Genomic DNA, 18,086 nt, shown 5'->3' with positions numbered 1-18,086 from the left:
ATCTGTAATTATCCCTCATGAACAGCGAGGCGTACTTGCGCTTTGCGCTTTTCTTCTCGCGCAGCGATACCCCATCCCCACCTCTAACCCACCCCCATCCATTCCCCGAATGAAGTAGATGATTGAACCTCGCGTCATTTAGTGTCATTTTCCCCATTTTCCTAAACGTAGCCCATCTTGATGCGTTTCATTTGTTTTGATCAAAGTGGCGCGTGTTTCTGCGTAAACAGATCTAGGTTGTGTGCCTTCAGTGCTTGGGAGAGGGCGTCTTCTCACATGCGGTATAGCGAGTTTGAATGAGAAAGTCTTTGGTCCGCGCACTCTCTCTCTCTCTCTCTCTCTCTCTCTCTCTCTCTCTCTCTCTCTCTCTCTCTCTCCGCTATCAAACTTTTATCTATATAGACTTTTTTTTTTTAATCTTAAACGTCATGCAGTTTCTTTTAAGTATCAAAGAAGCATCACGACTCGACTACCCTGAGTTGTTGAATAAAGACGGAAAGATCAGATCACATGAATTTGATCAGATCAAATCAGATGAAAGATCACAAGACTCTAAATGCTGTGTGAATGAAAAATCGTCTGAAAATACGGATGATTTCAGGAGAAAATTCCAGGGTGAAATTTACTTTCTTGTCAAATTTCTTTAAAATAAGGGAGCCAAAAGCGTATAATAAATATCACCAGGTTGTGTGTATGTGATTAATAAAGTACTTACTATAGAAATTATTAAATGGGCTTTTATTGAAAACTCAGCATGTTAAGGCATTAAAGAGTAATTTTGGCTACCGTACGGTGTCTTATTCCAGTTTCAAAGCAAGAATAGTAAAATTAACCAACGCCAGTTTGTCTTTTATCGAACCTGCTTTCAAATTCATAAACAGACGCTGTCACCAGTCTAGGAAGTATCTGTTTTTGTCAACAAAAAACCAGTTCCGACGGGGGACAAGAGTTCGAGTGAAAAAAAAAGGATATGTGGTTACCTGACAAGATTATAATTATATAAGTTTGTTTTAAGTTAAAGTCTGTTGGGTTCATTCAAAAAAGCTATAGTACATAATGTATATGCGCAATCGCAAATCTAACGTTTTCGTTGGTGATTTCAACGTAAATATATATATATATATATATATATATATATATATATATATATATATATATATATATATATATATATATATATTCTACGAGATTCTCCAGAACCTGCTCGATTCAAGGAGAATCGAAACTCATCTGATTGCGAGATTTTTATAAATGTTTTCACTGCTGAAATATATTTGTCATGATTTAACTCACCATTATTTTTTCATTTGTTTGTTTGTTTCTCTTCAGATTGGAGTCTTCTGCTGGCTGCTCTCTAGTTACCTTGATTGTTAGATATATATATATATATATATATATATATATATATATATATATATATATATATATATATATATATATATATATATACTCGTATATGTATGTATGTATGTATGTATGTATTATAAAGGTAAAGAGACAAAAGGCCATGAACTTGTACCAGGCTAAATCCCAAGAGGTTCATAGCTATAAACCTGTTCATATGTCGTCGATACTATTTTCCCTGGTAGAGAGATAGACAGACAGATAGATAGGGCTTATCCAAACCTTGCCTGGGTGAGAGAAAGCAAGAGTCGGCTGGAGAGTGATAGTGAACGACAAAAATGCTGAGGTGATGGGGAGAGAAACCTTCACTTATCGACTGAATAGAAACTTTTCCTTGATTAGAAAACCGAAAGCATTTAAAAGCACCAGCTGCGCGTGAAAGCATCTGCCTATGCGTGCGTGAAATATCGCGCCCTCCGTACTGCGATCCGCGCGTTTATTCACAACAGAGACCGAGTATGAGATGTTATGGTGAAATATGAGGAGATAGTGTGACTTCCAAATGAGAGAGAGAGAGAGAGAGAGCAGGGAAACCAAAAAGAAATTTCCACACACCTTCAGCGTTTCGTTCATAGCGTTCCAACGTCAACACTTCCCTTCCATGAAGGAGAGTTGGTTCAAAAACTGTTCCATCCATTCCGCAGACAATCCTTTGCGCAAATCCTGCTATCCTCCTTGCTTCGCCAATCCTGTGACTCACCTCTCGCGCTCGATACTGATCAGCTACTCTTTCCAATCTTCCGCCATTCATTGCTCAATCCTCCTGGTTTTCATTTACACTCATCCTACCATCATCAAATATTTTTATTCGCAAACACTTAGTGTGTTATTTGCAGTTAATGACACTGAAATAAAGTTCCTTATTTACTTCCTCCCTTATTTATATATATATATATATATATATATATATATATATATATATATATATATATATATATATATATATATGTGTGTATATATATATATATATTTTTTTTTTTTTATTCATCCCTGGGAAGAATGACTCTCAGTTAACCTGCCGCATCTCCGTCAGGGTCAAATGAGGGTTCAGGAGACATAACCCTGTGTAATGCACCCCTTACAAGACGTCTATCGATATACAACAGTCTGGTAAGCATATTTTAAGCAATAATTTCTCGTCAAATTTCACATCTCACTCGGTTAACGCCAGCGCAAACCAGCCCAGAACGACGAATCCACCGAGTAAAATAGAAAATAAAAACACAAACGGAAAATGATAATACAGCGAATGAAATTGCAAAAAAAAAAAAATGGTAGTCCACTAAATGAAATTGCAAATGTTAACGAAAATATTTTTCACCTGACCAGCAACCTGTTAATGTGACCGAAAGGATCATTTGAGTGTTAACAGTGTTTACTATAATAAGTATTGAGGATGGGTTATTAGGGCATCAACTTGAAAAAAAGATTTGAAGGGACAGGAAAAAGGAATGTAAAACAAAAACAAAAAAAAGAAATGAAGTTGAAAGAATTCATAAATGATGTACAAGGAAATCGTACACCATTATCACTGCGAATGTAGCGGACCGGGTACAAGTGTTACCCTGACCGCAGAGCCATAGGAAAACTGTAGCGTTATCATAAGTTTCCATCGCCAATTTATGCTGTACGTTGCTGTGTCCGTATTATGGATTTGGCTATACAACATTCTCAGTTAGCAACCCATGAATTTGTCCTACTTTGCAACGGCCATGCTTCCTGGAGAAAAGATTCAGCAATTCTAGTCTGTATCAGTAATGTTCCCGAGAGAGTCTACAACACGTTCAGGGATCTCTGCACCTTAGTCCACAATAACATTTTTGCTCTTCACCGAAGGTACGTCAATTATATTATACACATTCTAGCGGTAAAAAGATGAAAGGTCCTGAATGATCGGTAGCTGCTGAAATAAATGTTTTGGGGAAAACCCTAAGACAGCATTTTAACTGATGAACCCTGCGTTTGTGATAATGCTTTGGTAATGCACTCTTTTTATAATTAATTATATGATGGTTTATATTATATCGGCTACTCACCACCTATGTCTATTCTAAGTTTGCTCCTCTCCACCCTGCAGTGACCCACAGCTGTCAGCTGATGACCAGGTACCTAATTCAACGTTTGAGCCAGCAGAGACATGCTTCTTTGCCAAGGAAGCTCGTCCATACCGTTCTTTCCTCGTCCCGGAAGCGAACACGGGTCTACTTAGTTGAGAACAGCGACTTACGACGTGCGTTTTACCTGTGACGTCACGAAACATCATTACTAAAAACACCACCTATTCCAGTTACTTAGATGTGGTTACATTTAACTTCACTTTTCACCTTTCATTGTGTGATAGGTGTAAGAAACGCGGGCGCGCAGAGAGAGAGAGAGAGAGAGAGAGAGAGAGAGAGAGAGAGAGAGATACGTAAGTAGCTTAAAAGGGACCTCCTTATACCCGGAAAACGTTGTTGACAGACTAACCTCTGTTCACCGGACCGGTCCTGGACTGACCATGATGCTCAACAAAAATTGATCATCGAACGGACAGAGGAAAAACTTGCGTTTGTCTATCGTGTAAAAATGTAATAGTAGAACTAATAGGCCAAGTTTCATCAATTTCCAGATTGAACATGTTATTTACATATGACCAAAAAAAAGAAAGAAAAAATCTCAAACAAGAAACGAAGATACAATGAAATAGTTACACCCAGGATCCATTGTATCCTTACATTCGAAATATCACGTCCCGAAGAAAAACAAGGCGTAAAAAGGCACCAAGTAAATTCCCCCCAAGAACACGAGTGACGGCCATATCCCGACACTTCCTCGTCAACGTTATTACTTGTGTTCATTTCGCTATTTCCCGAGTGTCTTACATACTGTATAAATAATGATGATGTAGTAAAATAGTCTCATTTTCATTCAGTAAAAATTTACATCCTGACGGTAGCAATGATTAAGGACATCACTGCATAGCACAGAGTTGTAATAAAGCTTATGGTAAACCGTATTGTCGTCGGGGAGAGAAGCGCAGTCTTAGTCTTTGTTTGATAACTCCTGAAATGAAAACCCTTTATTCATACTTGCAACCTGGAAGTGTTTTCCTACGCCTGGCAGCGATGCGACGTTAGTGTATAGTTAAAGCGTCGTACAGCATCCAACAGTGGGCGGAAGAGCCTCATCTTGTGTATCTCTTTAATCTCCAGACGTTTTATTTATTAACTAAAAGAGAAAATGTCTAAATAGAAGAGAACTGTGGAAAATTCATGCACTCTCTCGTGAAAATTCACGCTTAGCCACCGGTCACATGGCCGTCATACAAACAGGATTTATCTATAAGGAAGTGATTAATGACATTATCACATTTGGCAGCATCAAGAGGCGGCGGTAAGAAACCGGAAAAGTGTGATTTCACAGTTTGCAGAGCGCATATATGTATCCAAATGCGACAAACGCTCTATTCTCTACATTTCCAGAAAGTGGAAAGAAAAGGGCCGTATTTTGACGTTAAACAAGTATCGAAATAAAGCGCGCAAGTTGAAGCCGTTGGGTGCTTACGGCAAGTTGATTCATCCTCTTTCCCCCTTCCCTCTTCCCCCCCTCCCCACTGGAAGGTTGAGTCGGCCCACAAGATCTCTTGAGCCTCAGTCTGCGTTGTACCCTCATAGCTACAGGCAGCCTTTTCAACCGCTCTCAAGAGGTGCGTTTCCGGAGTGGTGCGAACAGGTGTCTGTTTGTAACCTCTGATTGTGGTGGTTGTAGTTTACTTGTTTTCTTATTTCAGGGGGGATGTTGAATGATGTGTATTTAGATATGTGTAGTTTGTGCGGAAACATTCCTAGTACCCATCATCAAGATTTTGTCCTCATTTTTCATGGATATTTTCATTTTGGGAACTTCGTCGAAGACTGTGCAGTGCGAAACATGACAAGTGTATTTCATTCTTGAACAGCGAAGCACTGCTCAAACTTTCTGAAGATGCAGTACTCATAAATGTGTTAAATGTGGTATTGTTTGGCACCAGTGAACAGTGACAGAAGCAAAAGTGCATTTGGGATTTTACACAAGGATTCATGACTGAAGTTAGAAGAGTCTCGAATTATGGATTAAAGTTATTTTGGTGTTTGTGTTTATGTTGTCTGTATTTCAACAAGATTTTTTTTTACTATATCTCTTATGCATTGATCTAATAACGAAAAATTAATAAGTATTCTTATTTTTTTTATTTGTACACAAAAAGTTGTAGCGTAGGAAAAACATTGTTATTCGACTTGTACAATGTCAGTTTCTGTGAAGTACTCTTGAACGTCATGCAAAGCGTGCAACAAGCCCCTTCCCCTCCCGGCAATCACCTTATAAAAGGGAGCATTTCTCGACAGCGGTGATCACGCCTCGTTATGTTGTTTACCACTTAAGTGAGAGTGGCATTGGTATTTCCTGTCTGGCCAGAGATAAGGCACTGTTTATAATATCTCTTATCACAAATGAAGGAATTCCCATTACCCGGGAATGAAGTTCCGTTAGCGATTCGACTTCGGTTCCCTTAGATTAGGTCTACGTCTGCCTTATAAGACGATCTTTTTGATACCCAGGCATTAGTTTAAGTTTTCGTTGAGGCAATTCGTCGAAAAGATACTGTCTGTGCAGTTGACAAGTTACTGACTCGCGTTGTAAGCAAATGACTCAAAAGCTGATCAATCAATGTCCGTTGCCCTCCGTGTTTCGACCCACGTGGGCTTTGAGTTTGTTACTACTGGGTAGGTTCTTGTTAAGTGAACTGCGTTGGAAAATAAATGGTTTTCATTAAGTTTGTTATTGTATGTCATTGTCAGCTTGGTTCATGGCTATGGTTAAGACTTAAAACTTTACTGCACAATAGAGACGTCTTTCACAAAGTGTGCTTTGACTCATTACCCGACTCTGTTTTTTTTTTCGGCATTTGCAAATTTATCTTGTATTTCGTATTTCGATTCCAGCAAAAATTATTCAAGTTTTTATGAAGAGTTTCAATAGAACAATGTCTTCCAAGTTATTGTATTATTGTCATTGTTATTATCCCCTTAATTTGTGATTTTACTATACAGTTTTAAGATTTTTGGGTTGTAATGACAAGTCTTCCGTATTTAAACATCTAAGTACAAGTTATGGCATTACCAATAGCTTCAATCTCTTAAGAGTATGTAATTTATCCATCATGTAAGCTGTGGTTGTTCCTGAAATCTCTATGCTGGGAAAAGAACTTTGGCCGTTGTGCAATAGCTCTATCCGGATATCAGTATACAGGATGACGTGGTCGGGTTCCCCCAAAACATTTCCGTTTAGTTGGTAAATTGAAGTGGTCAAATCTACGGTTATTTATCGCCATGCATAGCTGCTTGTCAGCCATTATTTTTTTTTTTTTCTCTCTTTTCACTATGAGAACTACTGCCAGTACTGCAATGTCATAGACGTTGAGCATTAATGTAATCCAAGTACTGAGTGCGTTTATTGAATTACCACCTTTTGTTTGTAGTTGGTGCTGATATACATGATTCGTAAGTCTGCATTCCTTATTTCTGGTTTATACAGGTTTGGGAATGTTAGGCCAATATACTTTATTTTGCAAAATTGCTTTTGCGATGACGCTGTCAATTCTTTAGGTTTCATAGGCGTTTCGTATCATGTATGTGTACGAAACACATTTAGCCGTCTTGACCTTCCGCTACTGGTGTGCTTCGCATGTTTTAATAAACATAAATCGTAAACGCTAAAGAAAGAACCAAGATTTCCCGAAATACAACCGTATGCGCGCATGGTGTCATTTCCTGGTGTCATCTTAATATCGCTTCGTGGCTGTTGTTTATGCTCACCCAAGGACAGATCGTGAGGCGGAAATCATTCTTGGAGCGTTGGTGGAATTGCTACTGGACATTAATCTATTTTATGAGTTCGCCATTAGGAAAGAGAATAGCGATTTGTCGTTATCTTTTGTAAGCTAATTCATTTACGAATTCCGATACGAGAAATTATTGCGTATTGTGATGACGTTTTGTTGGTGTTAAAAATGTAATGGGACTACTTGTTGATTTTCAAGGCTTAGAATTGCTGTTGTCATTATTAGTATATTAAGAAGCAATATAGCTAACTTTATTTCAAAATATTTTTTAAAAAGTAATTTTACCACGTTATTTCATTGATTTTTTCTTTTGCTTTTTTTGCTAATAGGACTAATGACTTCCCCTCCTCAACGGTTACTCTCTTTCCCCTTATAAGTTCGACCCTTGTCAGGAGTGTGAGGGGTTAGTCCACCTCCCAAAAAGGTCCTTTATTACTCTCCCCTCAACCGATGCTCTCTCTCTCTCTCTCTCTCTCTCTCTCTCTCTCTCTCTCTCTCTCTCTCTCTCTCTCTCTCAGATCATCAGCATCCACGCATTGCAGGTGAACGGCGATCGCAAGTCCTTTATTCGTTCACTTATATTACATTTGGCCGTATTTTTATCCAATTCTATATAATAAAAACTTGTACCTTTCTCTCTTGTCTGTCGCTTTTCCATTATGCCCCTTTTTACCCAGACATCCATTATTCCCTCCTCTCACCCCCTAGACCTCCCCTCAAACAACTCATCTTACTTCCCTTTCCCTTCCCCTCTCGGCGTCCCCTCAACCAACAAGTTGTAGATTACAACAGAGACCCTTTTCAACAGCTCAGACACCCTCCTACCCACTCCTCTCCCAAACCCCCACTCCTGTTGGTCCTCACCCCTCTACTCCTGCCCGACCAATCCTGGTCCCCCTTCAAGTCCTTCTTCCTTTGACCCTACTCCTACTCCCTCATCCACTCCAGCAGTTTTCCTTTTTGTTAGTATTCACTCGGAGGCTTTTTAACTCTCTCTCTCTCTCTCTCTCTCTCTCTCTCTCTCTCTCTCTCTCTCTCTCTCTCTCTCTCTCTCTCTCTCTCGTATTCTATTACAGTTGTGTTTTGCACCATCGTTTCTTTTTCTAGAAGTACCTTTCTCCAGCATAATAATATTCCCACTGAACGTGAGGATTGTAACCCTTGAAAGTTACTCGCGTTTCCATCAATTCATATTTCGGTTTATTTCGAAAAAAGTGTATTCCTGGTTATTCTGATCTCAAGGTGGCTATATGCCCTGTTCCCTTTCGTATTTCTGTCTCGCCGTTTATGGCATAGTTCTTGACAGGACTCGGATCCTCCATGATATATACTATTTATATGCATTTCATAAGTACTGGGATCCATCGGCAGACTCGTAGTCTTAGAGTTAGCGTAGGTTCCTCTTGTCAAACAACACACTGCTCTTCTTCCTCAACAAGTGGTCGGGATGAAACAGAGCCCCGGATGTGGCCTACGTACCGTGCGGGTCAGCGGGAAGATCATGTTTCTCTCTCTCTCTCTCTCTCTCTCTCTCTCTCTCTCTCTCTCTCTCTCTCTCTTTTTCTTTTAAGAATGCTGTGCTGTAGATTCTCTGTCCTGTATTGCTATGTTTATGTTCCATTAGTAAATAGATTAAACCAACCGCTGTTTTAAGATTTTTGTCGTTCATGTGAAAGTCCCAAAATGAAATTTTGGCTGCAGCCTTTGCCCAAGTAATTATTGTCCTTTGACGTGTGCACTGTCGGGAATATATGTATGTATATATATTTCTTTTCCTTTCGACTAACTGTGAAAAAAATTTAATCGTTGGGGTCTCCAAATCACACGAGCTTGCAATGTTGCAGTAAGCTCTGATATATTATTAAACTTTCAGGGGTTTATGTTATTTTTCTTGTCGTTGCCAGAGTTTGGTAAGATGTTACTTGTAACGCTGCTATTACAGTAATTGTTATGTAATTTCTCGGTACCCTTATCCCCTCCCCCATGCCTCCTATCGTGGCTGCCTACCGAAGGCGACAACGAGCAGGTCTACTGAGGTTTGGTCCACTCCCAAATTTTCCCACACCCTGTTCACCTGTCCGCCAAAGACCCCTTCCCCGACCGAATCCCATACCTGTACGACTCCCTCCACCCCTCCTGGCTTATTCTTCCTCACCTGACCCCCTCTCTTCATGCCCTGCGGTGCACCCTCTTCCTTCAAGCCTTTTCCACCCTTCCTTTGACGCTGGGAAGGGACACAGGTGCTGTTCGTAAAGGAGAGGCATTGCCTCCCCTCCAGTGCGCAGGCATTAGGGCGAAAATCGCCAGGTAAGAAACTTGGGGCATATGCCCCACCTTACTTGTCATCTTCGGGGTATTGGGCGAGAACCCCAGGGGCTTCTAACAAATACGTTCGGCGAGTGAACTTTCGTTCTTGAGGACAGGAGCCGTAAGGGTGGAAATAAGGCAGCGTGGCATCCCTAAGGATGGAGCTTTGTGTTCAGGTGGCAGGAGATGAGATTGAGATTGGTCGAGTGAGAGAGAGCGAGACCGGATGTACGTCATTATACTCTTACATACCTACACCTTGGCCCCAGGTGAGATGTGCCGCTAAGGGTCAGAATGCCGTAGAATCCCCGGTTATTTACTATGAAAGACGCCCTTATTGATCCATGGCTTCGGGGTAGGCGGGGTATTCGCATGTTTTTCTGGGCAAACTGAACAGTCCAAGGCGATAATGAGTAAGTTGACCTCACCCATTCGCTTTTTCCTTTTTAATTTCGTTCTTGTTTAACGCATTTCTACGAGCTTCAGGTGTGCGCTAACGAGACACACCTTAATTGCTCACCGTTGCTTTCTGAAAAAATCTTAGGTTTCTGGTGAAGGTTATTCAAGAATTTTGACGTTAACTCTTGGAAAAGAAGATACTATGCAGTTGGTGTTTTAGTTCCTTCGTCGCTCAATGCACATGCATAAACCTTTCTCCCGAGTTACATAGGGAAAAGGGAGTAAGATGTCCCTTGCTCCCACCCCCTACCCCCGCTTCTCATCCCATGAGTTTCATCTCTGCTGTGGGAGAGAAGGAAGAAAAGATGGGGTCTGGGATGTTTGTGGGGTCGCCATCCGGGCCTGGGGCTTTAGCTGACGAAGAAGAAAAGGGTAGGGGGCTGTGGTGGTAAGGGGGAGGAAAGGGAGGGGGAGCTTTGGCTGTAACGGGGGTGATGGTAGTATTGCCTTGCGTCACGCCAAGGAGATCGTTTTTGTTTTTTTTTTTTTTTCCTTAAATGTTCATTATAGACATTTTGAAACCATGCCTTACTATGTTGGAAGAGATTCGACTTACAACACAGGCTGAAATAACCTTCCTTCTGTGCATAGGGAATTTGATATTTCAAAATTGTGGTGGATCGTAGATTTCGAGTCTTTTGATTCTTGACCTGTAAATGGTTTTAGACTCGGGATTTTGTGCCCTTCCTGGCTACACAGTAAGAGCGAAAAAGAAAAACGTCGGGAGAGAGTTTTGCGACCAGGAAAGCGTCGAGTCTGCAAGAGACGTTTTCACAACAGGATTGGGATGTTTTCACAAGTGCATTTCAAGACTCACTCATCTCTCTCTCTCTCTCTCTCTCTCTCTCTCTCTCTCTCTCTCTCTCCTTTTCAATGTGTTTAGTTAGGTGGTTTAGTTCCCCCTTGTAACGACTGCGTACTACTACTGGCACTTAATATCCTTTTGGTATGAAGACTGTAGAGAGAGAGAGAGAGAGAGAGAGACAGGAAGCACTCTTTGTTCAGCCATCGACATCCTCCCCCTCCTCCACATCCTCCCGCTAGGCATCCTATTCTCCTCTTCTACTCGCCCTTCTTAACATCGCCTGTCCACCTCTCTCTCTCTCTCTCTCTCTCTCTCTCTCTCTCCCACGTGTAAGGTTCTTGAGTTTCGTTTGTGTTTTTCTTATTGAGTTTTATGCGAATGTTATGAGTATTGCTCAATATATATATATATATATATATATATATATATATATATATATATATATATATATATATATATATATAACCTCGATAACCAAGCTTTTTCTTGACATTTGTTAAAGGAAACGCCAACAAAATAGCGTCCCACGTCTCCTGCAAGTTCTCCTTTCATCCCATCCTTCCTGCCTCCCTTGATAAGCCAGATTTTGAAGGTTTCCCGCCACCTTAGCCATTTTTAATCTTAGGTACCCGGATGTGAGTCATTTGGTTTCTCATCTCGCTTTGCGGAACGAGAACCAGAATGAGAATCATGATCTAATTTGATTAAATATCAATCATACACACAACTTTCACCCCTCCATTGAATCGAAGGTAAAATGTACATTTTGCGTCCGTAGGCAATTGCAGTAGATTCAGTTCTGCACAAATACAAAGCCCTTCGTACAGACCTGTGTGTATATGTTGTCATGTGAAAATTCAGTCGTGAGTCTTTGTCTTTGTCTTTCCGTGTATCGTCTTGAAGACCTTGCAACAATCGTCCTGACATCCGGTATTACTTAAAGTTTGCTTTGTGTGCCTTATCGCCTTCTGAGCAGTGTGTTAACGACTTCCTATGACAAAATAAGATATTGGTTAAGGAGTCCGTTTGTACTTTTCAGTAGATCTTCGAATGGTTGTGTTTAATGATTTATTAATTTTATTTATTTTTGCCAGTGTCCGTAACTTTAAGCGGTGACCATGAGTTACCTTGGTAAGAAAGTCTTCTAATTCCCCTTCCGTGTCGGCAAGTTAAAAGTCATTAGCAGTGTAAATTTGCTCTCCCAATTTGAAGTCGGATGTTTAAAGTTCTTTTTCCCATATATAGATAGCAGTGTTGAGATTGGATCCTTGCTTTATTACTATCGTCCAAATGTAACTGATATCTCATAATTGTTTGTATTATTATATTGCAGTCCAAATAGAATCATTCATTATTTAAAGTATTGTTTTGGACAGTGATGACGAGTAATTGTCTCTCGCACCAGCAAATTTCCATATTCTGTAGAGACCCCTAAACTTCCGTACATTTTCTTTGGAAGTGTTTTCTTTTAATGTACCTTTTAGGGGGGCCTATTGAAGATCCTGATGAGACACGTGTGAATGCTTTTCTGGCGAATTTTCTTGTATGCACAGTCTTGTCTTACAGTTATATGTGATCTGTTCATATTTTAACGAACATTTTTCTTTTACAGGTGACAGGCTCCGTTTTCTGTAGAGTATGAAGGTGCCACCGCTGAACCTGACTCCAGAAATAAACCGGGTGGGAATGGCGCTGCCTTTCAGTCCGGATTTGTTATGGCGGTATCCACTGTCTCTGCCACAGTCCGCCTCACCGTCCTCTCCCATGCTTGATGTCAAGAATCAGATGCCAACACACCTTGGTAAGTATAAATGAGAGCTTATGAACTCTCCCCATCCTGTTTAGTCTTTTAAAGTTTCACGTCATTGCATTGTGACTGTCGGGTCTGTAATGTCTCAGGGGTGGCACGCAAAGGGCATTTATCGTGAAAAGGGGGGTTGGGGGCGGAGACTAAAGGTCGACATTTCCTGCTGGGTCTAATGAGGAGCTTTTGGTGGTTTATGAGCAAGTGCAAAGTGCGGGCTGAGGTAGATGCTACGTGGCAGTCGTCGGTGACACATCTCCCTCTCATTCTGCTCCTTGACTCTTCGAGTTGTGGATGGAATTTCGATAACGCCTTTTTAGCCAGTGGCAGTCACAGTGATTTGGCAGTGCTCACTGGTGGCTTGGATATACAGGAACATTGTTTACAATAGTGAATTTAACTTGTTTTTTTTTTTCTACTTCATTGTGGTGTATTGTGTTGGCGTGGACTTGGAAAATGAGTGCATCTTACCAGTGACATAGGGAAACTGAGCAGTGCTTTGGGCCCTTTTGCCTTTGTTGTATGGCCCTTCCCTTGTGACTTACTGTGTAATCATTCCCCCATTCAGTGATTACTTGGACTTTTAGTTAAAACATTTTGGTGGGATTACAGTTGTTCGAAAAACATTGGAGGACTTGAGCATCAGCGATGTTGAATTACTTTGGTTGTAGTGGTGAGTGTGTTCATCTTTTTGTTGTGATGTCCGTTCCTCGGATGAATTTCCTAAAGCCAGTCCTTCGGTGATTTCAACTCCTTGACACAGTTATCTTTCAGTAGCGTCCTTGTTATTAGATCTCAGTTTGTTGCTTTCCGGAAAAAGGTTAACCGAAACATAGAGCCACTAGTGATAACTTCATATTTTAGTGCCAATTGTAATGTGTATAATTTAAATATTGATTAAAAGTTAGTGAGGTATAATTAAACACACACACACACACACACACACACACATATATATATATATATATATATATATATATATATATATATATATATATATATATATATATATATATATATATATATTATATATATATATATATATATATATATATATAATGTTTATGATTTTTAAATATTTGGTCATGTGAACACATGAATACATAGATGTATATACATTATCAAAATAGATCATTCTTAAACTCTAAGTGAATTTTTCTCTTTATCAACAGCTGCGGACCCTCGAATGTGGTCCCGTGAGGATGTGTCTGCTTTCCTGAGGTGGTTCGAACGCGAGTTCGAATTGCCTTCCATTGATCTCTCAAAATTTTGTATGAATGGTAAGTAACGAGTTTCCAGCTTATGAATTTTTAGGATTATAGTGACATAACTTTACTCCAGTTAACTATTATGATCTGCCAGAGGAATTCTTTTAAATTAACGCTGTGATTCCCCAGTTGACTAAATACCTTAAATATCCTTCACTGATAGTATTACGCATACATCCTATGGTGTAAGTTGAAATGTACTCAGTTGCCTTATTTTTTTTTCCAGGAAAAGCCCTTTGTATGTTGAATAAGTCTGATCTGGCTGACCGTGCTCCAGGTGCAGGGGACATCTTGCATAACACACTACAGTTCCTCCTCCGGGATGCTCCTCAGGTTCCCCAGTCACCCATCACTCCCCATCACCCTCTCCTTTCTCCATCACCTCTCACTTCAGGTCCAGGACAGCCATGGCCCATCATGAACCCAGAAATGCACACAAACTTCAGTCACTTCTTACATCAGGGCGGATCTGTCACACTCAGCCCAGCACCTTCTGAACAGAGTGGAGGATCTCCTCGTCACCCTGATACAGCCTCATCCACCTCCTCCACATCTACAGCAGCTTACCATCACTCCTCGGCTGCCTCCACTGGATCAGCACACTCTGGAAGTCAGTCTGATTCAGAGGACTCTACCAGAGACTCTTCCTCTCCTCAGCGGTCCCCTCTCCCACCAAGCAGCACAGCTGCTGTTTCATCATTCCCTGCTCATGCTTTAGCTTCCCTAAAACACCTTAGTGACTACCAGCGAGCTGCCGCAGCAGCAGCCGCTGCTGCTGCAGCTGCAGCTCAGAGTGCTTCTTCCCATCAAGAAAATCTCCAACATCAACAGCATCAGCATCAACACCAGTCGCAATCACAGCCCCAGCCACAGCAAGGACCCACAGGACCAAGTGAAGAACCTGTAGAAACTGGAACTAATGGGCGCCTTCTCTGGGATTTCTTACAGCAGTTACTAAATGACCCACAACAACGATATTCGCGCTATATTGCATGGAAGAACAGGGAGACTGGAGTATTCAAAATTGTAGATCCTCCAGGTTTAGCTCGGTTATGGGGCATACAGAAGAACCACTTAAGTATGAATTATGACAAAATGTCCAGAGCCCTTCGATATTATTACAGAGTAAACATCCTCCGTAAAGTACAGGGTGAACGCCACTGTTATCAGTTCCTTAGAAATCCTTCAGAACTCAAAAGCATTAAGAATATTAGTATGTTACGTACAGCACCTCCACAGTCTCCACGCAACAAGGATGCACCATCAGCAGTACAGCCAGCACCTATGGAAGAAGAAGAGGGACCTACAGACCTATCCATGTCTTCCATCCATCACCAGTACCATAGCCAACCACCTGCCCCCATGGACACTCAACCCCAGAATCTAAAGCGGGAGCCACACAGTCTCTCTGTCAGTATCAAAACTGAAGAGTACCTAGAGCACAGTTACGAGTAGCCATTAGTACTATAATACTTGTGGTATTACTTGAATAGCCCAACCTGACCTAACCTAATCCAAAGCAACCATATAATGGACATCATTGCCATAAAGTGTAGGGTCAGGTCTGCTGCTCTCGGCCCGTGCCCTCCTCTTGCCAATTCTGCTGTGACGGTGGTTTTGGCAGTGGTGGTAATGGGCGGTGGTGGCTGTGAGGGTGGTGCTACAGTGCATCACCCAAGGGCATTGTTGGAGCTTGGCCTTGTCATGGTAAGCTGTAATGCCATGGAATCCCATGAGGGTGAATATCTACACCAGGGAAAGGGTCGCTGGCCACCGGCTCCGTGCCTTGCTCAGGTTGGCAGTGACATATGTGTCCAGTGGGATGCCTCGTTCATCTGCCTACCACCTTCACTGTGGCTCACTGTGATAAATAATGTACACTCCCTTTTAATTTTTCTTTTTTGTTATTTTTTTTACTCCGACTTCAGGCTAGAACTCAGTCTAACTGCCATTTAATTCTCCATATGTACAAAGTTATTTACTTTAAGAATTCGTGTCAGACTAGTAACACTGGTTCCTCCTTGGCATCTGCCTGGCGTGGTCTTGGTTTCCTTGGGCCTGGGAGTTTCTTGGCTGTACAGTCCTTGGCATATATGACGTTACAGTGTTTTACATAGTGTCGCCTTCTCTCGTAGTTGTTGTGATATAACATCATTCCGAACTCATCGTAGGCTTGGTCATTCAAGCAAGTGTGTGTGTGTGTATGGGTAGATGGGCCTTAACTTTCATCCTTATTCTCCCTGGGAATATTTGTGAAGGTCTTGGGCCACCGCTGGGAAGTAGAGTTGCCAAATACCACTTGAAGCTCCCTCGTCCCCACCAGTCACGTTTCCTGGAGATATATGTAGACTTCATGTTTTATGTGATTTTTGTCTTTCAAACCATTGATCACTTTTATCATTTTTATGTTTTAGAAACCAAGATTACAAATTGTACACCTCACATTTTCTTAACTACACCATATGCATATAGATATATATTATAACTGTATAAAGTTGTATTTATAAAATAAACTTGTTTTGTACATATTACGTCTCTTTCGTCCTTATGGGGTATGCAATCATTTTAAACTTAGGCTCTGAAGTAATACGTTAGCATTCACAACTTCACAGTCTTCTCAGAAATTCTTTGAATGTTGCAGAAATCGGTATAATTGTCCAAGACGTTAATGAAAGAAATGGACTTTTATGAAAAATTTTCAGAGACGATATAAAATACAGTATATCACTAAAATTCAATTATACAGATTCATCACTCATTCCATGGAAAGGCCTTATAAGCTGCCGTAAGTTTTCATAGCAAACTGATCCTTAAACGACGCTCTTGGACGTCTCGGGTGATTTGAACCTCCCTAGCTAGTGATGATATGTAGGTTTTAGTTTTAATCAGTGTCAAAAGCACGTAGTGTGCAAGAATCTGAGAAATTACCTTATGAGAAATATATTTGAGAGTTGCAGCCATTTATTTCTTGCTTTCCACAATCCCTCCCCCCAAAAAAAAAAGTTTTTATAAACGCTAAAAGGGACAGGCTTCAATTCACTTTTAGTCTATTGCTACCAAATGAACATTATAATTGCTTATCTTTCAGTATCTGGTATTTAGCGATATGAAACAACGACTAAAACTTGTGAGGAACTGGGAGATAAAAGGCACAAACATAACCGTTGAGGCAAGATTCGAGTATTTCTGTTGCCATCTCTCATTGTGGTTAAAGTTCTCAAAATTCAATGTAAAATGTTACCCATAACGCCCATTATTTAGATACATATTTTCCTGGAAACTAAAAAAAATTATTATTGGATTTATTTTGTTTTTATTAAGCCAGAATTTCAAAATGCTTCGAAAATTTTAGACAAATTTCGCTAATACGAACATAAGCAGTACCTCAAAAGTGAAAACCTTAAATAATCAAATATAGCACCTAGCCCCTTGACCCCCCCAAATGCCGTGATAGGATCCTTCACCTTCTCAATTTGACGACCTTCCTGCGTTGTAAAAAGCAACGTCCTCAAAAAGATAATTAGGTTTCACAAGCGGACCATTAAGGGGAAAAATTAATTTCCTACCTACGCTAACTACTCTTTAAAATAGTAAAAACTTACATGGAAATTAGTTTGGCCAACTATCAGGAGAGAAACAGTTGCACAGAAACTACAGGCACTTCCCTGCATTATTATCCAGAAGATGAGCCCCATGCATAAGCAACAAGCCCACCAAAGGGGCCATTGACTTGAAATTCAAGCTTCCAGAGAATATGATGTTCATTAGAAAGAAGTAGAAGAGGTAAAGGGAAACACAGAAAGAAATCTCACTTATTAAAAAAGAAAAATAAATGAACGAGTTAATCAATAAATAAGAATGTAAGCAAATGATAAAAATGCAAGGAGAATTGCACTAGGGCAGTAATGCATTGCATCTTCGCCTGAACTTTTGAAGTTCCAGTTGTACGACATCCTCAGGGAGACTGTTCCACGGTCTAACGGTGTGAGGAATGAAGGACCCCTGGAACTGAGAAGTTCGACAGCGAGGCACATTTACTGCATATAATGGTGCTGCTGTTCAGCAAATCTGGTTGATATCAACAGGAAAATGGGATCAGGGATCAGTTGTGAATGTGAAAGATCACTGTTAAAATACAACTCATGAAAATTGACAAACGTGAGACCATCTGTCGACGGT

General features: G+C 40.6%; 1 protein-coding gene across 6 annotated transcripts in view; it reads left to right on the top strand.

The window, feature by feature from the left end:
• aop (anterior open) overlaps positions 1-16,433 on the top strand; it is an 89,990-nt gene extending 73,557 nt beyond the window's left edge. For 2 of the 6 annotated variants that reach the window (XM_067089409.1, XM_067089389.1), the window contains exons 2-4: positions 12,448-12,636; positions 13,812-13,919; positions 14,134-16,433. In XM_067089409.1, coding sequence (XP_066945510.1) covers positions 12,474-12,636; positions 13,812-13,919; positions 14,134-15,362 — 1,500 coding nt within the window. In that variant the 5' untranslated portion in view covers positions 12,448-12,473 and the 3' untranslated portion in view covers positions 15,363-16,433. The other 4 variants (XM_067089378.1, XM_067089419.1, XM_067089399.1 and 1 more) reach the window with 4 other exon arrangements.
• Positions 16,434-18,086: the final 1,653 nt, after the last annotated feature.

Source organism: Macrobrachium rosenbergii, chromosome 4 (assembly GCF_040412425.1).
Source record: "Macrobrachium rosenbergii isolate ZJJX-2024 chromosome 4, ASM4041242v1, whole genome shotgun sequence".
Lineage (NCBI taxonomy): Eukaryota > Metazoa > Arthropoda > Malacostraca > Decapoda > Palaemonidae > Macrobrachium > Macrobrachium rosenbergii.
Note: the sequence above shows the minus strand (reverse complement) of the source record. Positions and strands in the feature narration are given on the sequence as shown.